This window comes from Thrips palmi, unplaced genomic scaffold (genome assembly GCF_012932325.1).
Source record: "Thrips palmi isolate BJ-2018 unplaced genomic scaffold, TpBJ-2018v1 HiC_scaffold_17, whole genome shotgun sequence".
NCBI lineage: Eukaryota > Metazoa > Arthropoda > Insecta > Thysanoptera > Thripidae > Thrips > Thrips palmi.
In genome coordinates this window covers 8,901,114-8,927,131 of record NW_023144626.1, presented here as the reverse complement: position 1 = coordinate 8,927,131, position 26,018 = coordinate 8,901,114, and the positions used below count along the sequence as shown (strand labels likewise).

General features: G+C 63.6%; 1 protein-coding gene across 1 annotated transcript; it reads left to right on the top strand.

Moving 5' to 3' along the window:
* On the top strand, nt 1-25,845 carry LOC117644008 (mucin-2-like). Its single transcript, XM_034383195.1, has 16 exons — nt 1-162; nt 14,458-14,645; nt 14,787-15,137; nt 18,313-18,401; nt 19,529-19,684; nt 19,762-20,432; nt 20,508-20,669; nt 21,108-21,156; nt 21,205-21,262; nt 21,338-23,049; nt 23,110-23,187; nt 23,631-23,834; nt 23,910-24,135; nt 24,684-25,019; nt 25,381-25,626; nt 25,802-25,845. The coding sequence occupies exons 1-16, from the start codon at nt 146-148 to the stop codon at nt 25,843-25,845; spliced, it is 4,587 nt and encodes a 1,528-aa protein (XP_034239086.1). The 5' UTR covers nt 1-145.
* Nucleotides 25,846-26,018: the final 173 nt, after the last annotated feature.

The following is a 26,018-nucleotide window of genomic DNA, read 5'->3' as shown; positions in this document are numbered from 1 at the left end:
CCAGAGACAGTCCAGTGCAGTGCGCCGGGGTCGTTGAGCGGAGTGAACAGAGTGAAGGGAGTGAACCACGGAGTGAACCACGGAGTGACGGCTTGGCTTACATTGGCACGGCCCGACCCAGCCCTCCGTTGGCTGGAATAACGACATGGCCGCGACCGCCAGGTGGGTGACTGCGTATGTGTGCGTGTGCGTGAGTGAGTGTGACCCGCAAGCGGATGATCGCGCTTCTGGAGACAAGGGACATCCACAGGGTGCCGCCCGGGCACGAACTGACGGCATCCCTGCGACGTGCCCGTCGGCCGCCCCCTGGAGGGTGTACTCCACGCCCTTCACGACGGAGGGGTGCAGCACCCTGGCCGCTGGATGTCGCAGTGACAAGACCGCGGCTCCCCGTTGATGTAACGATAGAGAACGGTTTGGCGATTTGGCTCGTTACGTTATGCATCCCACTTTCTTCACGACGGGACGGCCCGGCCGAGTCCCGGACCAAGTCCCGGACCAAGGCCCGGGCCGAGACCCGGACCGGCCGCAACCTAACCTAACCACTTGGCCGATGATCGAATCCTCGGGTCCTCGGCGCGTTGCGAGACTGCAGTGGCTTGGGCGGGGCCGGCCGTTGTGTGTGTGTCGCTGCCAGTGTAGCCACTCCCGCCGCGCCGCGCCGGTCGGGTTGGACCAAGTCGACGAAGCGAACCGGTTGCCGACAACACTCCTGGTGATGTTCCGATTGCCCCATCAGGCACGGTTTGGGACGTTTTGGCGTGGGCCCGTCGGCCCGATGACATTGAAAGAGCCGCTTGTGTCGTGGCGCGGACCCCGGGGGCCTGGGGGGCTCGGGGGCCTGGGGGGCTCGGGGGCCTCGGGCCACGCAAGGCACGACGCCCAGCCAGTGGCGACAGCGGCGACTGGATGCAGAAACACACTCCAGAAGTCACTTTCGAGTCGACCGTCCTACGCGGTGGCCCCGAGCGCGAAGTCACTGCTTAGACGGAGTCATCGCTCTGTCTCTCTCGCTCCTACGTGGAACGCCCCACGAGTGCGAGAGAGACAGACCGATGAGCAGACTCCAGGTCGCGCGGCTCGCAGAGACCCCAACGCGCGGAGAGACGAGAGTCCGGCACGTCGGCGGCGACGAGCTCGTCACCATGACAACCGGAGCAGCGCGCGGCGTAGCCAAGGGGCCTCAATCCCGCGTAGGACTCGCACCTTTCGAGATCGAATCAAGCACGTGGCAGTGGCGATGCCTGCTCGTCCGAGGGCACATCTTCTGACGTGCCATCCGTTGGCAAAGTTTCATCGCGTCGGCATCATGAAGCCGATGTTGTCGGGAGACAGTCGTGGCGGTCGACACGGGCGGGCCCAGCGCACAGTGGGCCAGAAGACCGGTGGAGGCGGCCAAAACTCTTGACGCGTTTTGAGCTCCAGAGTCGCTAAGCAGGCCTCGAAACGAACGTGTGACCCCACCAGAGGATTCCTCGTTCGGAGAGCAATCCATTGGTGGGGACACACGTTCGGTTCGAGTCCCATTTAGCGACTCTGGAGCTCAAAACGCGTCGAGAGTTTTGGCCGCCTCCGCCGGCTTCTGGCCCACTGTGCAGCGGCCGCAGAAATGGCGGCAGGGGGCCGCGCTGCTGTGAGCGCTTCTCCTACACTGCGGCTGCAAGTAATGCGCTCGGACTTATGCGACACACGCCGAGCCCCCCTATCGCATCCACAACAACACGGCCCCGGCCGAGGGCCCGCGATCCGGCGTCACAGCACTGCACAGCACGTAATCAGGGAACGGCATGCATGCGCGGCGGGGCGTTTGCCTTGCCATTATTTTTGCAGACACAAAACCCCCCGCCAACAGCGGGGTGCCGCGGATCGGTCGGGTCGGCGATACCCGGAACTGCTCGTACCAGCCGAGAGGATAATAACTTTGGATGTCTACCGGCTTTGGACGCATTTTGTCGAGTGAATAATAACATTCATTAGAGCTTGATTTTTTTCTTCTGCATTCTCTTTTTTCCCCTCCGTCAGTCAGCGTCTCGGTACCGGCCCAACCACGCGCAGAACCGCCCTGGCCAGACCCGGCAGCCCGACAGCCCGGCCCAGGCATGTCTAGGCGCAGGACGAGTTTGTCACCAGCGAAAGTCTTTCTCTGTCTTTCTCTTCCTTTGTCTCTGTTTCCGTTGAAATGACTGACTCCGTCACCTCTATCGCGCCCGACGGATCCCTGCTGTTTTTGTGGGGCCACGGCAGCCTGGCGCAGGTCACGGAGGGGAAAAGAGTCGTCACTGTTACAACCATTTCTGAACTTTAAAAAAAAAAAAATCACTTTTGCTTGCAACTTTGTTCCCCGACCGAGTCGGCAATAAATTCGGGCAAAATTACCGAGTGCTTTCGTCTAGGCTAGACGTTGGTATTCATTTTCGTACCGCCACAGCCGCCAAGAACTTTGACCTATGCGTCCAGAGGTGCGAAAAAAGGTGCCGGTGTTTTGCCGACCCGAGCACGGTGCCCGGCGGCTTGACGGGCTCAGCGTGCCGGCCGAGGGGGAAACGACTGAGAAATTTTGTGTACATCGGATAGGGATAACCCCGGATAACCCGCAGATTACCTCCGGATTACATCGAAAAATTTCCAGGATTACCATTGGATTACACCGGATTACCCCGGATTACCTCGGAATTTCCCCGGATTACTTCGAAATTTCTGGTTATCCGGATAGCGGATAACCAATTTGCTGTACATCGGATAACCGAAGTCGTTTCCCCCTCGGTGCCGGCAGCTTTCCATGCCCGCCCTTGTCCGCACTGAGAAAACCTTACGAACTATTTTGGGCCTTACAAAGAAAAGTAGTTTGTATAACAAAGTATTTTGAGCATACGTAAGCGTACAAAGAAAATACTTCGTAATTTACGAACTATTTCTTCGTATAACAAAGTATTTTAGTTTGTTATATGTATGCTCAAAATACTTCGTAAGGTTTTAAGAGTGCGCGGCTTGTCCGCGCCTCCACGGCGGCGAGGTGACAGCCCGCCCCAAAGTGAGAGGCCTGCAGGCGTGCACGCAGGCGGACTTGGCCTGGTCCTGTTTCGCCTCACCTTGCCACTTGGCACGGAGTGTACCTCCGCACCGCCCTGCCTTGCCGCCCTGCCCGCCGGTGCAGCGCCCTGTCTGGCCGGCCGGCAAAGCCCGGCAACCTGGCCGGGGAGAAACTCGGGTGACCTGTTCGCTCGGCACAACAACAACCACCAGGCGTGGCCTTCCTCGTCCTCCTCCTTCTTCTTGTTGCTCTTTCCCTCCGAAAAGTCGGCATTTTCCAGTTTTCGGGGAGGATGCAGGCTGCGCTGCTGCCGCGGGCTGCGTCCGGACCGCGCTCTCGTCGCCCCGCCTCTCTCGCACTCATGGAGCGTTCCGTGGGAGTGCGAGAGAGACGAAGTGTCTTTGTTTAGAACCAGCCTGCGGGCCAGGGCCGGCCAGGGCCCGACGAGCAGCGCGCGCTTTCGACCGGAGCGCGTCGTCGTGCCAGAAAACAGTGCCGGGCGAAAACCAGTGCGCGTTCGGAACGGACAGCCGTTGTGTTGGTGGGCGTGCGGCGTGCTCTGGCGTTCTCTGGCCTGCAGTGCGTGCCGTGCCGTGCCTCGTGTCGCGGGTACGCTATCGAGGCGCGCCGGTCCGCGCAAAACGGTCTGCACGGCGCGGCGCGGCACACGACCCGCGACAAAACCGCGCGCCGCCTGTTTAACGGGACAATGGCTTGCATCACTTGCGCAGGCGCGACGGCCGCCATGTGGGCGGGAAGTCACGGTCCCTCTGCGGCCGTCCCGGCGCCCGCCCCGCCCCGCCCCACCCCGCCCCGCCCCGCCCCGCCCCGCCACGCCCCGCCGCGCAACACGTGGCCGTCATGCACTTACAGCGGCCACGTGGGTACCTCGCCGGAGACGGTGGCGATGACACGGATGATTGGCGCGCTCCGCGGGTGCGGCGACGGTGTGCTTTATTTGATTTCGCGCATCGGTGGTTGGACGGCGAAGACGAGGCGCGGATTTCTAGTAGTCTCGGTCAATAATACACCGGTCTGTGTGTGTGTGTGTGTGTGTGTGTGTGTGTGTGTGTGTGTGAAGTGGGCACTGTACATAACTCTCCTGTAAGCACCGCGTCACCTCCACGTCATCGCGTGTCGCCACTGCCTCTGCAGCTCCCAGCTATGGGCTCTTCTGTTGGCCGGATGCAACGCGTGACACACACACACACACACACACTCACACACACACACACACACGCGCGCGCGCGCCTCGAGGTGTGCATTGTTCGCGCCGGGTCCTTCCGCCGCTACTTAGCCGCACCGTGAATGCCTAATCGCCCCCGCTGTCTGCCGGGCCATTCAGAAGAGGCGTTTCGTCGCCCTGTCTCTGTCGCACTCACGGGGCTCCCTGCGTCAGGAAGCGAGAGAGACAGACGGGTCTTCTGGGTCCCTCGGCTGCGCCCGACGGGACGCTCCGACGAATCTAACGGCGACGAGGCAACACCGCGCCGTAGCGCCTGCGAAGTGCGGGGTAGGCAACGCCGCAAGGCAGCGCTGCGTGGCGGGCCTGCCCGCGCCTCATTACCATTACCATTAAGGGCTAGACCACACAGGCGTCCACGCTGACCCGATGCTGCCTTGCTGCTGCCGCGTCACTTTTGCCGGTCTGATTACCGCGATGAGGGAATGCTCGAGTTGAGTCAGCGCGCGGTGGGAACGCGGCTGCGGGAACCTCTCGGCCGAGATGCGCCCGATGACGGCCTGACGGTCACGGCGGCGGCGCGGCGCCCAATACAATCGCATTGATTACGCGGGGGCCGTTCGCACGCTCGTTTTCCGCCGCGCCGCTTTTGGCCCCTTTCTGGAAACGGCGTCCGGTCCGGCCGCGCGCCTTGGCCCGCCTTGGCCAACCCCGACGGGGCACAGTGGACCAGAAGACCGGTGGAGCGGCTAAAACTCTAGACGCGTTTTGAGCTCCAGAGTCGCTAATTGGGACTCGAACCGAACGTGTGACCCCACCAATGGATTCCTCGTTCGGAGAGCAATCCATTGGTGGGGTCACACGTTCGGTTCGAGGCCCATTTTGCGACTCTGGAGCTCAAAACGCGTCTCGAATTTTGGCCGCTCCACCGGTCTTCTGGCCCTCTGTGCGACGGAGCGCCCCACGAGTGCGAGAGAGACGGCACGACGGAATCAACCTGCTGGCGGCGCATGATCCGTCGTCTTCCGGCGCCGCTTTGCCGCGTTGCTGCTTTTCGCCGTCCGAGACGAGGCGAGACGAGGCGAGGCGGTCCGGGGAAAGAGTTGTTGCGTCTCGGCGCGTCCCGCCGCGTTCGCACGCAATGCCGGCCGTGCCGGCTGCTTTCGTGCGGCGCGCGGCCCGGCCGAACCGACCCGGCTCACTCGTTAGCATATCGGGATGAGCGGATTGCACTACGAGGAAGCGGCGCCGCGCTCGGGGGAAAAAAACGGGATCCTGTTGATCCATATGCTGCTGCTGCTGCGGATTGCGGATGACGCGCGTTTTTGTTTTTGTTGCTGTTTTTTTTTTTCGAGGTAATTAACGACCTATGCCGTGTGTGTAGAACGTGTTAGGTCGCAGTGCTTCGCAACGCGAGGAAGAAGAGTCCTGGCCGCCCTGGCCGTTGGAGAGGCTGGTCGTGTGCGAGCAAGAGCGTGAGCGTGCCCTCGTGGGAAGCGCGCCGGCACGGTTCCAGCCCCGGAGAAGCGGCGCCAAGCGGCCAAGCGCCGCTTGCCCGCAAATAAACTTATCCAAGCGCGCCGATATTAACCTTTAGGCAAAGCGTGACAAAGCGAGGCGCCAAGCGCCAAGCGCCAAGCGGGGCGGTGACATCTCGCCATTGTGCCCATGCGCGGCCACATGAGTGAAAGGGCTCAGAGGGCTTCGCTGCTTCGCTGCTCGCCAATGACATTTCGGAAAGAGCACACCCTCCGCGTCGCGCCGCACCGTCTCTCTCGCTCGCACGGGGGCGTTCCACAGGGGGGTGCGCGCGAGAGAGGGAGAGAGAGAGAGAGAGAGAGAGAGAGAGAGAGAGAGAGAGACAAACAGACAGACAGACAGACAGACAGACAGACAGACAGACAGACAGACAGACAGACAGACAGACAGAGCGGGTCCATTGGGATAGAGACTGACAAGGCGCAGTATCACTCACCGGCGCCAATACGCTCGGGGTTTCCAAACGTCATGTGGTTGCGAGGGAATGCCCGCGGTACTTTTTCGCCGTACGCCACCACACTGTACGCCGCGCCATGCAACAGCGCGCTCGTCTTGCGGTTACAAAGGCCCGCATTACAATCACTGCCCCCTCCCCGACCGTATCAGCCGCCCACATGCCGGTCAGAAAGAGGGGCGGGGCGGCCAGGGCTCTACTTGGCGGTTGGGTTCCACACGCCGATCTCATTCAGCCCCTTAATAACTGAATTTGCACCCGGGGAGCTTCGTCTGTCTCTGTCTCTCTCGCCCATAAAGGTCTCGAGTCAGTGACCGCGTGTCGCAACACACCGAAGCGGCGAGGGGACCACGGCCCGAACCGATTGCCATCAATTAATGTGCTTCACAATCCGAGGCAAAGCGTTTTAGTTCTGGGGCGTAGCAGGGAAGCCTGGAGTCTGCGTCCGAAGTCGAGGCTAGTCGGGTGCCTGCAACGTGGTGACTGCAGCGTGGTGACTGCAGCGTGCTGCCTATTGAGGCCTGTCTGCTGGAGAAAGGCAACGCAAGGCCCCGATACGCGATGCCGCAGAGCCATCAAGATCAGTGCCCGAGGGGTGAATCACTAGTGTACTCATGTGTACAAATTTGCCCGTACTCAGTGTACTCACAAGTTTTAAAGGGGCGAAATTCTCTAGTTGTTCGACCGATTCAACGTTGAGTGCCGTTAAAAACGCTAAATAAAGCCTTAAAACGTTGAAAATTGTGAAATTTATGATTGAAGCAAGGTGTACTCACCCGTACTCTTGTACTCGTGTGTACACCAGAACGCTAAGTGATTCACCCCTCGTCAGTGCCTCTGTCCCTGGCTGCCGCCGCTACCGCCACTGCCACCGCAACTGTCAACAAAAAGATGAAAAAGGCCTCCGCCTGGCCGAGTCGGACGCTCCCCTCTCCCTCTCACTCGCACTAATTGAATAATTGCGAGGCTGCAGCGGTGGCCGTGCGACGCGGTGCGACGCCGCGCGACGAGACGGGGTGGCCAACAAAAGAAAGGGTCGGTCACGCAGAGCGAGCGGGTCGCGGCGTCGCGGGTCGGGCACGGTCGTCTCGCGTTTCACAAGGTCTCGCTTACGCCGCTTACGCCGCTTACGCTATAGTTTAAGGTCGTGCGGCGTGCTCGGCCAGGGCGAGGCTCGGGGCACGGCGGCCACGCCGGGCAGGTGCGCACCCTCACCTTCCACCCCCACCGCCAGGTCGCGACGACGGGGCGTTCTTGGCGCACTCAAAGTCCTGGTGGAACGACGTGCCAGAGCCAGAGACGCTTGTCAACCGGTGCACCGCGCGCGTTCGCAAGTTTGACGACGTTTGACGTCGGTAGCCCACGGCGCACGGCGCGGCGCGGTGCCGCCTGGGTCCTGGGAGTTAGAAAGCGGCGTCTCCATCATCGGAGAAGAGCGAACGTCCAACGTCCTCGGAGACGAATGAGACGACGGGACGGGCGTCTTGAAAACCGCGCGCCCGGCCCTGCGGCGCCCCGTCTCGCTCGCACCCCTTCGGGACGCCCCGCGAGTGCGAGAGAGACGCCTCCCACACTCGGAATCGGGCGGCTGGGCCTCGCCGGCCTCGCCTGGCCGGCCGCGAATCATTCGTTTGCTCCATACGAACACAAGGCGGTGCGCGGGGTCCGCGAGGCGGCGTGCTTTCTCCTGGGTTGGCTGCCTGGGCCGGGGCTCCCGTCCAGCGTCTCGGTCTTCGGCGAGCGCGGCCGGCCGGACCGACGACGGCGTCCTCTCTGGATGCGTCCACCGCGGTCAGCCAGTGCGCCAGTCAGCCGCGACCACGGCGTCGTCAAAAGCAGGGAATCATACGGCACTGACCAGCAGCATCTCCGGCACTGTCAAAAGTCGATTAAATCAATTGCTTTCCAGTTCAATCTCAAAAATTAAATTAAATCGAGTAGCAAGAAGTGTCATGTTTGTCGTTTCAAAAAATTTGAGAGACTTTTTTTTTCGCACCTGAGTTAATTGATGATTTAACCGGAAAGTGGCCAGACTGTTTGGTGACGTAAAGGACGGTCTTCCTCCCTCACTTCCTTTTTGACGAATAAGAAAGCCCCACCTGTCGTTGCTGTCGCCGCGGCCAATTGTAATCCGATTCCGTCCCTATTAAATCAGCCGGCCGCGGCGTAATGCGTCGTTTCCGTCGTGATCGCGGCCAGCCCGACGGCACCGACGGCCAGGCCGGCCAGGTAACCTTACTTAACAGCGGCGGCGCCCCGAGAGCCGGTCGCCCCGCCGCGCCCCGCCGCGCCGGACTGGCGGGTCAGTGCGCCCCCCTCCCACTCCCCCCTCTTCTTCTCCGCGTCCCGCCGCTGCTGGCAGTGTATAAGTAGGGTCGGCGGCATGTTGTCCACTACTCCGATCGGGAGAAAGGCCTCCAGCCTCTCCCAGCAGGAAGCGCGCGCGATACGGTCTCTCACCAAGGCCGTCCGCGCGCCCTCCCCCTCCCCCTCCCGCCGCTCGCCCCCGCCGCCGTGGAGGGGGGCGGGGCGGAGGGGCACTGCGAGGCACTGCCGCCGCCGCGCGTTTCGGCCGCCGGTGTGAATGTGCCCGCCGCGCCGTGCTGCGCCGTGCTGCGCGCCCCTCGCGGGTGCTCCACTTCCTCGGCCAAGTCCTTGTTCCCTATTTCTGCGCCAGCTTGCCAGGGGGGAATACACAAAGACGGGGAACTGTCTTTTGGCGAGTCTGTCCAAGCCCGGCCGCGAGGCGCGCCTTCAGAATGTCCCGCGTCTCTCGCGAGTGTCATTGACGCGCGCGCCAGGACTGCCAGGACTATTGACTTGTCGTGAAACGGTTTTCTCTTTCCCGCGGCTGTCTGTCTCTCTCTCCCCTTCGCTCACCCCGGCCGCATGCAATAACGCCATCACACACATGCACACACACACACACACACACACACACACGGCTCCCTTCATCGCGTCCGCCTACTTGACGTCACATGCGGCATTCTTCTTAAGGAGCGGTCTCGCTGGAGTTTGGCCGGCGCGTTGCGGAGAGGTGGGAGGGGGATTGCCCCCCCCCCCCCCCGCGCAACCTGCACCCATCACCAATACACCGGGCGACTAGCGCAGCGGCGCAGCGGCGCAGCGGCGCAGCCAAGCCGGCCGGCCGGCGTCTCGCCTCGTGGGAGAAAGTACTGGAGAAAGGACTCGAGTGGGCTGGCGCGGTGCTGGCGCGGTGCTGGCGCAGCATCCAGAGGACCCGGCAAGGACCGCCCGGCCTTCCGGTGCAGGTGACTGGAGAAGGGGGAGGGGGGGGGGGTAGGGCACGCAAGTCTGGCAATCGCATCAAGCCCCCGCCCCCTCCCCCGCCACTCCTTTCACCAATCAACTCGAATGCCCCGGGGGGCGTGAACAGGGCCGGCTGATTTGGGGAAACAGACCGATAGCCGCATGGCAGTGCCGCAGCACGCAGCGCATAGTTACATGATTCCGGCCAATGGGCCCTGCGTTTCCCTTCCCTGCAGCCTCGCTCTGTCTCTCTCGCACCCACGCAGCCTGATTCCGAGCGCTCGTCGCTGTCTCTCTCGCACCCCTACAGGGCTGCAGCGCGCCGAAGGGCCCCAGTGTGTAATGCGCGGCGAGCACACAAGGCCCCCATGTTGACGCACGACACCTGTCTAGCCGGCTGTGAGGGATGTTGACTATTTGTGTTGGGCACGCTTGTTCTTGTTACCGCGTTAAACCGGCTCCACTTGGACGTGGTCTCGCAGTCTCGCGTTCCGGCTCCCCCCCCCCGGCCGGTCACGCTGACGTAACGGATGCCAATGCGGGCCAAGTCGCTCTGTCCCTCTCGCACCCCTACGGGACTGCCCACGAGTGCGAGAGAGACAGAGCGACGAAAGCACCGCTAGGAATCAGTCTCGTAGTTTTGACAGCGGGCCGCGCACACAGCGCCGCCGCCCCCGACCTACGCCAACTTTTAACGTGGTCTTTCTGAGTGAAACGTCTCAACTAGCGTCGCGCCCCGCCCCGCCCCGCCCCGCGTGCCTCACAATGGCCGATCATGTCGTGGCGTGCTGAACTTCCGCGTGCCTGCGACTCCGCGCTGCTCTGCGTCGGCTCAACGAGATCGGCTGGCGACGGACGGCGTCGCCCCGCCTCGCGCGTGCACTACATGTGGGCGCGGCGGCGCGGCGGCTGGGGCGGCGAAACCGGCGCGTTCCGGTTCCGGTTCCAGTGGAGCGCCTGGCGACCGTGGCGTAGGCAACCCGTGCCGCCCCGGTGCGCGCAGCCGCTGCCATGGCCTACCTCGGCGGCGTCCGCGGCGCGCGCAGGCGGTTGCCTCCCAGGGTTGCCGTCGGCTCGCTATTCTTGGCGGGGTCACCTCGGTAATGCAGGCTCATTCCGAACTGCGCTTGTCTTGTCTCTCTCGCACCCATGGGGCGCCCCGTAGCGGTGCGAGCGAGACGGGGCTCGGCTGGGAGTCAGCCTGCTGATGCAGATAGGGACCGGACCTGAGCCGCCCTCCGCGTAATCGGCGTGGCGATCTGACCGCCTCGATCGCCGCCACCCCGCAGACTAAACCCGAACTCTGTCTCTCTCGCACCGGTACGGGCCGCCCCGTGAGTGCGAGAGAGACAGAGCGACGCGAGGCGGCCGCAGCCATCAATCGGCGTGCGTCCGCCGTCGCGCCGTCCGGCCGTTCCGGGAAACGAGGCCGAAAAGGCGACGGGCCGGCCCGCCGCGGCACGCGCGTGCATCGAAAGGTTGCATCAACGCGGAATCGAACCCGCGACCTTCCCTCCCCGCCGTGAGAGGCAGCATCACCGTCTTCCGCGCCGCACTTTTCTCCCTTCCCGCGGCCCGCCAAAGACTCGACGCGCCCGCGACGGCGTGACACACCTCGTGGGAATGTGACCTGGACGCCCCCGTACCGGCCGGCGGCGTGCCCGGGGCGTGTCCGCGCTGGCCGTGCTGGCCGCGCTGCAGCCCCGCGACCTTGGGGGGGACGGCTGGCGGCACGGCGCGGCACAGCGAGTAGCCCCAGGGAAGGCTGTGTCGCTGTGTCGCGGCGGACGACTCCGAGGGACGTCCCTCAAACCCTCTCTCTCGCACTCATTGCACTCCCCACAAAGGAGCGAGAGAGATAGTAGAGCGACGGCCGCACTGCGCGGAATCTCTTTGCAGGACAGGGTGGACGGTCTATACCTGGTTTCTCCGTCGTGAGTGTGTGTGTGTGTGTGTGTGTGTGTGTGTGTCAATGGCGCCCCCGCACCGCTATGCGTGCTCCCCTTCCCCCTCCCCTCTCCGATCCCCAGGTCCATATATGCGCCGATCTGATCCGAGCGCGCCGCGCGCCGCACTCTCACTTTCTTCCTGCTTCTTGTCGCCGTGCCGTGCCGCGCCGTGCCGAGCCGCGCCGGCTTCAGTGTCACGGGCCGCAAGGTTACGCCCGGCTAATAGGCCAGCGAGACTGTCTCTCTCTCTCTCTCGCACTCGTGGGCGGTCCGCGTGGCCGCGTGGGTGCGAGAGAGACAGGCCGATGCGACTAGCGAGCGTGCATTCTCCGCGGAGAAATGGCGGTCGCGGCGTCACCCGGTCGGATTTCGGCCGGCAGCCCGATTCCGTCGCTGTCTCTCTCGCACGCGCGGCGTCTCGCAGGGGTGCGAGAGAGACAGAGGGAGGCGCGGGGCGTGCCGGCAGCAGGGCGTAACGGCAGGGCGGTGTGGGCATTGCGCAACGCCGAGGCCCGGACGGCCCGGACGGCCCGGACCCGTCCGGCGGGGTCGGGTCGGGTCGGGTCGGCCGGGCCCAAGGCAGTCCAAGGCCGCCGCCGTGCCGCCGTGCCGCCGTTTGCCAGCTGTTATAGAGGAATGCTACGTCGCCGTGCTCTCGCCCCCTCGCCCCTCTCACCGAGCTGGAGCGGTCGCTGAAAGCGAGAGTGGTATCCAGCCGGCCCGCTTCAGCCTCTGTCTCTCTCTGTGTTTTGAGGCGGCGCCGGCAGAGCGCGCTGGATGCAGTTCGCCGCACCGGGCGGACGGAAGTCCTGCCTTCCCGTTTGTCACAATCAATAACAAAGTCCCGACAAAGAAAGCGACGACGAGAAGTGTCACTCAGCCAGTTCCGAGCCGCACTCGTAGACTCGTTGCATTTCTTGGAGAGAAGCGGCTTGCGGTTGTTCATCCTTGTCTGGGCCTCCGCGCGCGACAGTCAAATTGGAACCAGTTTGAGCTAGTTACGTAAAACAAAGGCCCTGCGCCTGAGACGAGGACTGGACCGGGACGACCCGGGACACGACCCCAAAAATGCAGCTTTCGTTTGCCTCTCTGAGACACCATCAATTTCACTTGTTCCAATAAAGCCGAAAATACTAGTGTGCATCCGAGCTTCCCACAGACATCATCAAAGCCCTGCGGGCTACTGTAGACGATTTTGCCTTGAGAACTTTCATATTAGGATCGGCGCCACCAAGAAAATCAATGAATTACGGCCGATCCGAGCTGAGTGTTTTGAGAGTGAGGGGCAGAGTGCAGTGCACTCAGTGGGCTCCTTCCTGCTCACCTCGCGGTCGGCCGGACCATCGGACGCCGCACACTCATTCCGAGAGTCGTTTTCGTCGCCGTCTCTCTCGAACCTACAGGCAAACGCCCCATGAGTGCGAGAGAGACAGGGTGACGAAAACGACTCTCGGAAATCAGTGTGCTGCACCTGTTGCAGGTGTCTTCACGCCTCCAGCCACTACCGGACCAGGCGTGACCGCGCGTCTTGCATGTGTGTGTGTGTGTGTGTGTGTGTGTGTGCATCAACACCATTTTATTTCCGGAACCCGTCTGAAATGGGGAAAAGGGGGAAGTGGGATACGGCACAGCCGATCGGGTCGCGCGCGCGCGCGTGTTTGCGAGAGTGTGTGTGTGAGTGTGTGTGTCACGTAACACCATTAGGTCGCTGCCGCGGTGCCGCGGTCACGAGAACGAACCCGACCTGCCCAGGAAAGCCCTACTGACCGGGTAAAACGAGGCTGGCTCGTCAGCTGTGCGCGGGCTGCGCGGCGAAGCCGGGCAAAGCACTCACGCAGTCCGGATTCCGATCCGTTTTATACTTTCCTTTCGTTCCGGAATGGTGTCGAGCAAAATGGGGCGAAAAACGACTCCACCAAAGCACACAGAGAGAGAGAGAGAGACTTTGGAAAGTACGCGAGTCGGGAGGAAACTAATTTGCGCGACTGTACGCTCCCGATTAAGAAGAGACGAGCAGGCAATTATTTTTATTTCACTTTGACATTGAAGGGCGATGGTCATGAAGTGCACATATAACCATGGTAATGATGATGTTGGTTGCGGCGTGTGGTGGCGGCACTGGCCCCGCCCCTCGGATGATAAATGGTGTTGGCATCACTGCTTTCCCTGCTACAGGGCCTTCTTTGCGTTGCCCGCTTTGCCGCAATCCATTTTTACAGCCACTCATTGAGGGCGATCTACACACGGCGAGACGAGGCGCTCGAATTTAAAAATTAATAATCTTGTCTCACTCCACTTGGTGGCCGGTGATGTCATGCGCTGGCGGCGTGGCGGCGGCGCTGGCGGTGGAAAGTGAGTCCGAAAAGAGCCGCTGGGAGTGGACGGCCTGGCCTGGCGGCGCTTAGCCTGCTCCACCCATTAGTCAGCGACACAGTTTATCGAACCGGCCATCGCGGAGTGCTTGCTGCTTTTCGGGCGCAGGTCAACAGAGCAAAGAAACTGGCGAGGCCACGGCGAACGGCGAGGCGGCAGTCGACTCCCGCGCGTAGAACGCTTGAAGAGCGTCCTAACCTCCAAATCGCATGGCTCGACGCTCGCTCTCTTACCTGCCAAATTGAATCCCCGCTCCTCGCTGTCTCGTGCATATCATGACGCTGGCCGTTCGCGAGGCGAGCACCGCCCTGCAATCTCGCGTGTCTGGCGCGGCCGTATACACGGGAGCACCTTCTTTTATTGGGATTGTCTGCCGAGGCCTTTTCACGGTACTTGCCTCCCCCTCCCCCCTCTCTCGCCCAGGCCGTGCCACCTCGCGCCGCCGGCCGGCTAGTTTAACACGCTCCGGGTGCTCAGGGTAAATTGCCCGGATCATCACCTTTTTATCGCCCCGGCCGGCCTGGCCACCCCGGCGTCGTCGTCCTGGGCGATGACGGCGTTCAAGAGGCCGATGCGCGCCCCGCCGGAAAACCCATCCGTTCCACCATGATTTATTCCAGTGAAACAAACAATAAAGAAACGTCTTGTTTGATTGCAGGCCTGCCTGGGTCGGGGTGCTGCTGCTGCTCGTGGCCGCGAGTCAGGCCGCCTCCGAGGTGGCCAAGGATGCCAAGGAGCCCGAGCTGATCACCGAGCCGCGGCCCGGCCAGGAGTACGTCCTCGTCACCAGCCGGAACACCACCGGGCCGACCGCCGCGACCGCCGCCGCGCCCAAACACGACGCCGGTACGACGAGCCTGCTTTCAAATTACCCTTTCGTCCCGCCTGCCTCGTTGCTCGTTACAAGCTATTCCCAGGCTGTTTATTGTACAGGGCAATGCTGGTCACGAACCCCACTCGCGTTCTAAAAATCACTTTTCCTCTCAGTCCCCGCCGGCAGCCTCCCTCCGTCCCACAACTTCAAGACGTCGCACCAGATCCCCGTGCCGGTGGTGCGCAAGGCGCTGGGCGGCTCCAAGCCCGGCTCCAAGCCCCACAAGGCCCTGCTCGACCCGCGCGACGACGCCTCGGATGGCTTTGCCACGTCGCACAAGATCACCCGAGAGGCGCGCGCGGAGGAGCGGCCGGCACGCCGCCTGGACGACAAGTACGAGGAGCAGGTCGACACCCCGGCGCCGCCCCAGCAGCACCCCGGACCCAAGCTGCTGCGCCTGCTGGGCGGCTCGGCGGCCGACGGCCACCTGCCCCTCGTGCAGCTCAACCCCGCCATCCTGCCCGGTAAGTCTACATTTTGGTGCCCAAATTTGCCCCCCATCGCCACCACTCACAGTGGGCCAGAAACCGGCGGAGGCGGCCAAAACTCTTAACGCGTTTTGAGCTCCAGAGTCGCTAAATGGGACTCGAACCGAACGTGTGACCCCCACCAATGGATTGCTTTCCGAACGAGGAATCCATTGGTGGGGTCACATGTCCGTTTCGAGGCCTGTTTAGCGACTCTGGAGCTCAAAACGCGTCTAGAGTTTTGGCCGCCTCCACCGGTCTTCTGGCCCACTGTGCGCTGCCGGCGTTCAAGAGCGAAATATGTCAGCGCCGCCCCCTCCCCCCTCCCCTTCGTCGTCTGCCAGTCTCCCTTCCGCCGCGCGCTACGCGCTTTGCGCTTTCGTAACAACGCTGTTTAGCGGCGTTTTAGATTTAATCATCCGCTTATCCGGGCAGTAAAGGTGACGCGACGGCAGCGCTGCGGCCCGCTGCGGCCGCGGTGAAAACATTTGTGCGGTTCGGCGGGGACGTGCCTGGCGGGCGGGCCGCGCTCGGCCACCGCCACCGCCACGCCGAAGAAAGGAAAGATCGCGCCCCGCCAGGCCGCCAGGCCGGCAACCTTTCAGAAATACTTATCTATACTTATCGGCGGCGGACACCGACGCGACGCGCGGGCAGGTTGGTAATTCTTTTCGCACCGAACAGCGAACAACAGGAGACCAGGAAGCCGATGAGTTATTCGCGGCGCAACTCGATTTACTCTTTATTCGGAGCAGCGCTCGGCGTCTGCTTCACTTGACGGCGTCTGCAGCGGAGCAACGCGAGCAACGCACAGTGGGCCAGAAGCCGGTGGAGGTGGCCAAAACTCTAGACGCGTTTTGAGCTCCAGAGTCGCTAAACAGGACTCGAACCGGCCGTGTGACCCCACCAATGGATTCCTCGTTCGGAGAGCAATCCATTGGTGGGGTCACACGTTCGGTTCGAGTCCCATTTAGCGACTCTAGAGCTCAAAACGCCTCCGGGGTTTTGACCGCCTCCGCCGGTCTTCTGGCCCACTGTGCAACGCGAGCAACGCCGCCCCCGCGCGGCCACGCCGCCACGCCCCAGTCTGCGCCCGAACAGGGTGCTTTCGTCGCTCCGTCTCTCCCGCACTCACGGTGCGGCCGTAGGGGTGCGAGAGAGAGGCACGCTAGGCCCGTCCACGCATTGCTCGTGTCGTTATTTTCGCGCCTCGCTGCCCTACATCGCGCCGCCGCACGGCGCGCGCTGTTATGGAACGATACATTTCGTGTGAGAATGGCGCTGTTGACTGTGTTCAGAACCGAACACGCAAAGCCGTTAAAACGACGACGAAATTTCCAGAACGGTGTATGATTGTTGTGGTTGTTATGCAAGTCGCGGCACGGCGATGGCGGCGGCTGCTGAAAGTAATGAAATAATGATATCGCCTGATTGAGTGGGGCCGGAGCCGCTTCCTGCCGACTTGTTCCGAGCACTCCGTCTCTCTCGCACTCGTGGCGCGTCCCGCAGGCCGCAGGGGTGCGAGAGAGACGGAGCGACGAAGCTCGGCTCGGGCTCGGGAGCAGCCCGCCGCGACGCGTCGCCGTGTCTGTCACCCTGAGCGCTGAGCGGCGGAGCGGCCAGCCGTCTGATTCCGAGCACTGCTTTCGTCGCTCTGTCTCTCTCGCACTCATGGGGCGGGCCGTAGGGGTGCGAGAGAGACAGAGCGACAAAGCAGTGTTCGGAATCAGACGGCAGGCAGGCGAGCCAGCCGGGCGGTCCCCGCCGCGTCGTCCCCACTGTCATGCCGCGCGCTTGCGGTGCTGCGGTGTGCTGCGGTCTGGTCTAGTCGGCTCGCTCAGTAATTACGCGGCTCGGGATCGCGATTCCACGATTTGCCTGCCCGCCTTTGTCTCTGTCGTTGCCAGCGGCAGGCAGAGCGACGAGAGCACTGTTCGGAATCAACCCAGAGCCGCTCGGCCATCTGAACTGACGTCACCGCGTGGCCCGAATTCTTATCGTTCAATTTCTTTACAGCTCGGGTAACCGGTTGGACACACTCCGCGCTCTATGCCTCGAATGGGACTTGGGGCCGCCGGGATGCGGGATCGAACCAGGGGGTGTCATTGGGCGCTGGGTCGCACGGGTGTTGTAACGCCCTTACATTGTGTGGCTCGGCACGGCACGGCACGACACGCCACGGCCGCCGTTTCCTGGCGGAGGTCGCGTGCGCCGCGCTGCTTTGGGAGGCAGTGCCGCGGGGCAGCGGGGCAGGGCGCTGCCGGGGCCGGACAATCGAAAACAAAACAATGTCACACTAATGACTGCCAGACGATCTTGGCTAGCGCGGCTCGTACTGTACACACTCTCGGTCGACACAATCGACGATCAGCTTGACGGCAAGCAGCGCCCGCCCCGCCCCGCCACGCCCCGCCCCACCCCGGCTGCACAAGGTGTAATAGTTAGTGGACATCGATGGCCGTTTAGCGGATGGAAAAGAGCCGCCAGTGAAAGTCACAGCGATACATGTCCAGAAAAAGCTGCGCCAAGATGCAGCGGGACGGGGTTTCGCTCGGCGCGTCAGCGCGCCAGCCCCGACAGGCCGTCAGCGCGCGCGGCGAGAGGGAGGGCGGCGGCCAGGGCGACGGCCTTCACCTTGCCCAGGGCCTCGACCCCTAGCTTCCGGCGCGCCCTGCGACGGCCGAGCGAGCCGCCGACTGCCGGGCATCGGGCCTTTATCTCACCGGCCTTCCCGGTCCGTCTGTGTGGAAGGGTATAGTTCTTTGATCTGAACACAGGTTTTACAGACCCGCGTTTTAATCCGTTTTTTAACGGGTTGTTAAGACTTTTTGTCCCGCCGTCCGCGGCGCGGCGTTTTCTTTGTCGCCACCGCCGACTGGTCGCCGGTCCCCAAAGTGCCAATAGCTTTCCCGTTTTAACGACGGCTGCGTATAGCGCTTCGTAGTTTACGGCCGCGCATTGCCGCCGCATTGTGCAATTGTTGCGACAGCCGCGTCGTCGTCGCCGTCGTCAGCGTCGTGGCGCTGCGGGGTGTCCAGGGCGGCCCCGGGGGGTGGCGGCTCGCCACAGGGGACACCGTTTCGTCTTGTTACCCTTTTTTCGAACAGCCTCTGAGACTAATCACGGACATGTTGTTTCTCTTTTCTAACCCACAGTGTGCTTGTCCTCGCAGGTGTCGCGGGCGTGGAGATCCGACCGGAGGGCCACTCCGGGTTCCGCGGTGTCGCCCTGCCCGCCGACGACGGCGAGAAGAAGATGATGGTGCGTGGCGCACTGCCGGCGCGGTCACGTGGTTGAGTCCGTCATGAGCATGACTGACTGGCATGGCACGCATGGCACAGCATGATGCACGTGTAACAAGTTTCATCCCCCTTCCCCCTCATTCCGTCTCCCTCGCACGCCTGCGGCACGCCCCTCGAGTGCGAGAGAGACAGACCGCGCACCCTACTTTGTGGCTCGCGGTCGCTCGCGGCGCGTGGGCCGTGCCTGCCCTGCCCGGTTGTCGAATGCTACCCGGTGTTGTGGCGCCGCGCTCCGCCACGCCCCGCCGCCCCGGCCTTGACTCGCTGAGTGTCGCTGAGACAATAAAGCAAATGTCCGTCCGTCTGTCCGAGTAACGGCGCGACCTTCCAGCCCGCCCCGCCCCGCCCCGCCCCGCCCCGCCCACGATCACGCGCCAAATTTGCGACCTTTATTACTGACTCCTTTCTTCCACTCTGTCATCCACACGCAGAACTAATTTTTCCGGCCGTCGCGAGGGAGAGCACTTACCGAGCATGTCGCGCGTGTGTTCACTAACCTCCTGTCTGTTCCAGAAAGTGATTGTGTCCATCTGGTGGAGAAGGCCTAAGCACAAGGTACACCTCACCGCAGATTGTTTGTCACCATTTTGAATTTAAAATGGCGGAGTGTTCGTTTATGTTGATGTTACTGAATTTCGTCACTTGTTTTCTTCAAGGAACCGCTAGAGAGAGACAGACTGACTGTAAGGCATGTCGAACTGCACGCACAACTGCACGTCGACGTCACGGAACCGGCATGAACGTTATTTCACTCTTTTTTTTTGTCATCGACTTTAACGGCAACAATCATTATCATAACAACACGGACAACACGGACGATGGTCTCTGCATGTCGTTGCACGGGTTGTTATTGCTGACTGGAGGGAGGAGTGGACTGCACCGCATGACGAACTTTAACGCATTCTTGTCTTGTGATTTTTTTAAATGCATGGTTCTATCGTGGAACACGAAATTCAATTTTCATTTCTAAAATCAAATCGAGATTTAAACTACAAAACTTTCTTTCATTTTCCCCTCTTAACCGCGTTTTGAAAAAACTCTGATAAAAGCGGATATCTGACGCTCTGCTCCGGTTGTCGTTTTAAGAACCGCAAGGCGGCCGCCACCAGCGCTGAGGACGGCACCCAGTCCGCCACACTGCCCGCGGGACTGCTGCCGGAGCCCGCCGGCACCGCCAAGCCCGTCAAGGCCCGCCAGGGAGGACGCAAGAAGGTGACCGCCCGCCCCGTCGGAGGACCCAAGGCAAGGACGCGTTCCATTGGCTTCCTCTGCGCTCCCGACTGGCCGGCTGCCGATCTGACCGCGTCTTGATGCCGCAGGTGGAGTCCAACGCCAACCGCGGAGTGCTGCTGGGCACCTCCACCGTGACCGAGGTCTCTGTTCGCCTGGACGGCGAGGACTCGACGCACACCGTCCAGGGCCTGCAGCGCCGCGCTGACATGGCGGACCTGGAGCCGCTCACCACCACGGAGCAGCCCCCGACCGCCACGCCTTCGTCCGCGGCCGCCACCACCACGGAGCAGGAGCAGAGCGGCTTCGTGTACGTGCCCGTCAACCTGCCCAGCTCCAGCCTCCCCAAGGCCGGCGCCGAGGGCATCACCGGCAAGCAGCGCCTGCAGCAGGACGACGGCAGCTTCGACTTCGTGGACTCGCCCCTCGGCGACAAGGTGCTCGTGCCCGCCGGGTCCGCGCCGTCGCAGTCCTCGCGCGTCAACGTCAAGAAGGGCCCCAACGGCCAGGACTACGAGTACGAGTACGTGTACTACTACTACGACGAGGACGAGGACGAGAAGGCCACGGCGTCGCCCAACGGCAACGCGGGCAGCAACTCGGTGTACACGCCGCCGCTCGTGTCCCAGACGCCGCTCAAGACCGCCCCCGCCGAGGCCGCCGCCCCTGCCCCGGCCTCCAGGCCCAACTACAGCAGCCCGCCGAGGTTCTTCAACCCCACCGACGCCCCGGCACTCGCGCCCTCGCCGCAGCCAGAGCTGTGAGTACCCTCGCCGTCAACGCCCGACAGATCCGAGTTCACCGCCCCCTCTCACCGACATGCGTCTCTCCGCAGGACCCGCACCGAGGTGGTCGAGGACTTCGACCAGGACGACGAGGAGCCCCAGCGGCCCGCGCCGCCTGCCCCCTCCAGGAACAGGTACACCAGCATCGAACGCACCACGCCGGAACCCACGAGCAACGAAGTGCTGCCCCCGCAAAACGCCGTCCGCTCCAGGTACGCTGCCTCGCTGCGGTGTTGGTTGGGTTGCCTACTCGCGAGGCGCAGCGGCCGGCCCCGTCGGCCGCCCGGCACGTGTGCGGCCGGCCGTGTGTGGTAACTCTAGACAGGTGGCATGTATACCGGCGTGATGCGAAGGGACATCTGTTCCACCTGAACGATTCGTCCGAGCACAGGCCCAAAGGCCCAAAGGCCCAAAGGCCCAAAGGCCAACCCTGGCGCGGGAAAGCGGTCCATGGCGCCGTGCCGCGCGTTGCCGTGTGGACGTTCCTTCCGCCAGCTCCGCCAGCCGTTGCGCAACCATCGGGCGCACCTTATCCGGTTGTGTCCGGTCTTGGACCGGTTTATGAACTTGGTATCGGGGCAGGTGCACCTTGAGGTGCACAGACAGACACATTTTCCTTGACTGAACGCGGTGCGACGCGCTGCTTGCAGGGGCCGCGCCGAACAGGCCGCCAGCCAGCCCGCCGCCATCCCCGAGGAGCGCCTGCCCGCCAACACCCGCTTCCCGCCGCGGTCCCGCGCCGGCCCCGTCACCACCCTGCCGCCGCCCACGGACACGCCCATCACGCGCGTGCGCGTGCAGCCTGGTGAGAGCGGCTGCCTCGAAACGTGATTTTAGCCTTGTGTTTGGGGTGATTTCTACCTGCTTGTTGGTTTTGCAGCGCAAGTTCCCGGAGCCATCCGCCGGCCCAGCTTGGACCTCGTGGACGCGTCGTCCTTCCGAACGCACCCCAATGACCAGAACCTGCCGTCGGTGGTGAGCCAAGCCCCCACGGCCCCTCAGGGCCATGTACCGCACAGGCAGACCTACCACGAGCCGCCCGGCAGGACACCAGCGGCGCTCCCCGAGGAGGAAACCTACACCCCCCAGTCGCAACCCGCCTTCCCCTCCCGCCACCACTTCCACCCCGAGGTACAGCCCCTGTCCCCAGCACAGCCCGCACAGCCCGCCCTGCAAGACACCCCGCATGTCGCACCGGCCTTCCACCCCGTGGCCCAGGAGGAGGTCGAGGAGGCTGTGGAGGAGGAGTTCCCGGCCCGCAACTTCGTGCCCCAGCGCGGCTTCCAGCCCGTCGCACAAACCGAGGCGCCCGCGGCGACCTTCCAGCCCGCCTTCCAGCCCGTCCAGTACCAGAGCACGCCCGGCCCGCAGGAGCAAGGACCCCCACCCGCCCGCCACCCCACCTACCACGCCACCCCTGCCCGCTTGCCCGAGGAGCAGCCCGCCTTCGTGCAGTTCGACACTGCCGCCCGCCAACCCGTGCCCCGCCCCTTCCCCGCCAGCGCCCCTGCCCAGGACGAAGCTCCTGACCGCTTTACTCCCACCCGACCTGCAGTCCAGGAAACCCCTGTCCTTGGACAGGACGAAGCTCCCGTTCGAAGGCCTGTCATACCAGGCCGTCGCCCCTTCCACCCTGAGACCCACGCTACTGAAGCTCCCGTCCAGGAGGAGACCCCGGCCCCAGAGCAGCACGAGGCCCCCACACGCCGCCCACTGCTTCGCCGCCCCACGCACCACGAACCCGCCGCGCAGCCCGCGCAGCCCGCACAGCCTCCTCAAGACCAAACTCCTCCCCGTCACCCCACCCATCATGCACGCCGCCCCGAGCCTTCTCCCGAGGTAGAGCAAGAACAGGAGGAGACTCCCGCCTCTACACCTGCCCGCCACCCTGCACGCCGCCCCCAGCACTCTCCCGCTGCAGAGCAAGTACAGGAAGAGACTCCCGCCCCTACACCTGCCCGCCACCCTGTGCACTTCACCCGCCGCCCCCAGCCCACCCCCGCTGCCGAACCTAACCAGGATGAAACTCCTGTCCCTACCCCTGCCCGCCACCCCGCACGTCGCCCCCAGCCCACCCCTGCTGCAGAGCCCGTCCAAGACGAAACTCCTGCCCCCACACCTGCACGCCATCACACGCACTTCACCCGTCGCCCACAGCCCACTCCCGCCCCCGAGGCAGAACAAGAAGAAACTCCCGCCCCGACACCTGCCCGTCGCCCTGCCCTACCTGCACGCCGCCCCCAGCCCACCCCCGCTGCTGAGCAAGAGCAGGACGAAACTCCTGCCCCCACACCTGCCCGTCAACCCGTGCACTTGACCCGCCGCCCCCAGCCCACCCCCGCCGCGGAACCTGCCCAGGACGATACACCCCGCCACCCCACACACCCTGCACGTCGCCCTGTGCATCACGATGCTCCCGCCGAAGACGCCCACCAGGACGCCCCCGCCCACCAAGACGCCCCAGTCCGCCGCCCCGCCCTCCACGCGGCATTCCCGTCCCGAAGGCCAGCACAGCCTGTCCAGGACGACGGCGCTGACGATGTAGAGGAGGAGGCACCCGCCCGCAGACCAGTCCCCGGACGCCGGCCCCCCGTCCAGGACGCCCCCACCGCCCCCGCCGCCCCCGCACGCCGCCCTGCCCAGCAAGACGCCCCCTCCGCCCCCGCCTTCCCCGCTCGCCTCCCGACCGGCCCCCACAGGTTCCTGGGCGTGACTCCCAATGAGGACAGGGTATGTGACGCCAGGACCGCGTCGACCGCGGCCTTCCGCTCGGCCGCTCCCCGCCGCTCCTCGTCGCGGAGGTGCCACGCTTTGGCGACGCCTTCTCGTGTAGGAACGACGAGCGGCCGCGCGAGACGTCCGCGGTCGCTGCACTGTAAATATTTGTACATAAACCTGTCTGTAAATACACCCCGCTTTTCTCGGCGGCCGCTGCGGTCGCTGTTTCGGGCCACACTACGCATCGGCGGTGCTACTGCTGCCCTACCAGAGAGCACCACATTGGCGCGAAATTTGAAATGGGACTCTCTGGTTGGCCAGCCGTGGGTGCGTTACCGTGTAGTGTGGCTCGTGCGTACCTCGCCGATGGCGTGGTGGCCGCGCGGCTGCGCTTGGTGCATGGCGTCGCGCTCGCGCACGTGTAGAGCCTGCTTGACGAGGTCTGACGGTTGCAGCCCGCCCCCGTCTCAGAGGACGAAGAGGACCTGCCCGCCCCCACCCCCGCCACCAGGACGACGCACACGCCCCCGCGCTCGCGCCTCCGCCCCCAGATCCCTGGCGCCTTCGCCGCCCCCGAGGCCTCCGAGGCCCCCGAGCAGGAGGAGACCGTGGCCCCCACCGTCACACCCCAGCCTACTCGTTCTCGAGGCCGCGGATCTGTAAGTGCAAGCCAGAGTAAAAATGTGTGTACGTCGGCAGAGGGGTATGTCAACTAATAAAAACCCCCTTTTCAGAGTCGCAGCACCACCCCGAGACCGACGGTCCGCGCCGAAGAGGAGGAGGAGGAGACCCCGACCAGGGCGACGCGCCCCGCTATCCGCCGGCCCACCACCACCACCACGACAACGACAACCACCACCACCACGACCACAACCACGCCGCCGCCGCCACCAAGCACTGAGCAGGAGGTGTCCTCCACCACGGAGGTGCCCAGCACTGCCCACACTGACGACACCACAGGTACGCTCTCTGGCTGAGGCACTTCGCTCGGCAACGCAGCAATGACACTGTAGGTTTCCTCTTCGTCGCTGGAGTGCGAATCTCACGTTGCGTGGTCAGGGAATGACCTACTTGTGTGTATAAAGTTATACCCCCGGCTCTGCAGCAGCAACTCGGGCGCCTCTCAATGTACAAAAGCAAAGCAGTTTGAATTGGAAAAGTTGCACCTCGCCTGCCCTTCCCCTCCCCTTCCTCAGCCCCCTTTCCCCCGGCGCACCCCGAGTCCGCGCGAACTTTGCATGCCGCTGCTGCTGGCTCTCTCTAGCTAGCGCTGCGCCACCCAGCCTTGTGCGACAGCATCCCGATGAGGCCCTGGTCCTTCGCCAACCGAGGAGACAAAGTTCGCGAAATAGAGATAAAGATGGCAAGGTCGTTTAAGTTTTAACAGCAGGTGTTTCGTTTAAAAGATTAAAAATAGCGCGCTGAGCTGTTTGCAATTGCAACTGCGCCTTGCCTTGCACCGCCTCCCCCGGCCCGCTTGCTTCAGGCATGGCTTCCTTGTCTTGCAGCGCACACCACCGCGAGCGACATCGGCGCGCTGGACCTGTACGCCATCCTGCAGCAGACGCGCGTGGACGCCGCCAACACGGTGGACGCGCACGACGAGGCCGAGGCCACGGTGCCGGCCAGCCCCAGCCCTAGCACCTTCGACCTGCCGTCCTCCATCTCGGTGTCCATCGTCACCAGCAGCCCCACCGAGATCCACGACGCGCCCGCCACGCCCGAGGCCGTCGGCGTGTCCGCCGTGTCCGACGAGGAGGTTTCCGCCGCCACCACCACGCCTGTCCCCACCACCACGACGACCCCCTCCACGACCACCACCACGACCACCACCACGACCACTGGTCAGTTAGCCCGGCCAGACCGACGGCCAGACCGACGGACGGCCCGCGCGATGCCATGTATATGACGTATCGAAGGCAGACTCAACGCGCGGGGGTTCTTGGTTCGAATACCGGCTCCAAGGTGCCCCTTTGTCACTGCCCTTGACTGCAAATATTCATGCCACCGTCAATCTTCTTTATTTTTATTTTTGCATGTAGGGGTTTGTGCATGACCGCTGTTCCCGGGCCTTTTTTGCGTGACTGCGCGACAATGTCCGACACTCGACTCCGGTTCCAGCATGGCCCAGAACTCGGAGCCGGCACCAACACTGCGAAAATAAGTTCCCACCCTAAAAGGCACCCCTTGGCTTTGCTTCCACAGAAACACCCACGTCTGCCGCCGTCGCCCCTGGCCGCGGCCGGTACCGCGCGCGCCCTGGTGCCGGTGGAGCAGTGTCTCGTCGACCAGCGCCCGCCACCACCGCCGCCCCCGCCGCCTCCGCCGCCCCCGAACAACGCGCTCCCTCCGGCTTCCGAGGCCGGTACCGCGGCGGCGCGTCCACCACCACGACCACCGAGGCCTCCGCCGCCGCTGGAGCCGCGGAGGGCGAAGAGTCACCCAAGCGCAGTCGGTTCGGCCAGGGCCGCGCTCCCGGCGCTGCGGCGGCCGGCAGGCCCGGCAACGCCTTCGGGGGCAGGCGGGGCACCTTCGGCAGGACGACCACCGCCAAGCCCGAGGGCGAGGCCGTCGAGGAGGCCGTCGAGAAGAAGGAGGCTGCCAACGCTGAGGCCACGCCCGGCAGTGGCGAGGACGCCGCGCACGCCGCGCCGGCGCCGAGGAGGGTAAGTGGCGCACACCCAGTTGCAGCTGGTCTTCTTCTTCTTTTCGAAAATACCAGGACGCCACTATCCCGTTGCAGCCCGGACCAGGAGCCCCAGGTGCGGCCGGAGCGCGAAACCGCTTCCGCGCTGGCCCGCGTCTGCCCAGCACCACGACTGCGGCGCCGGGGTCAGGCGACC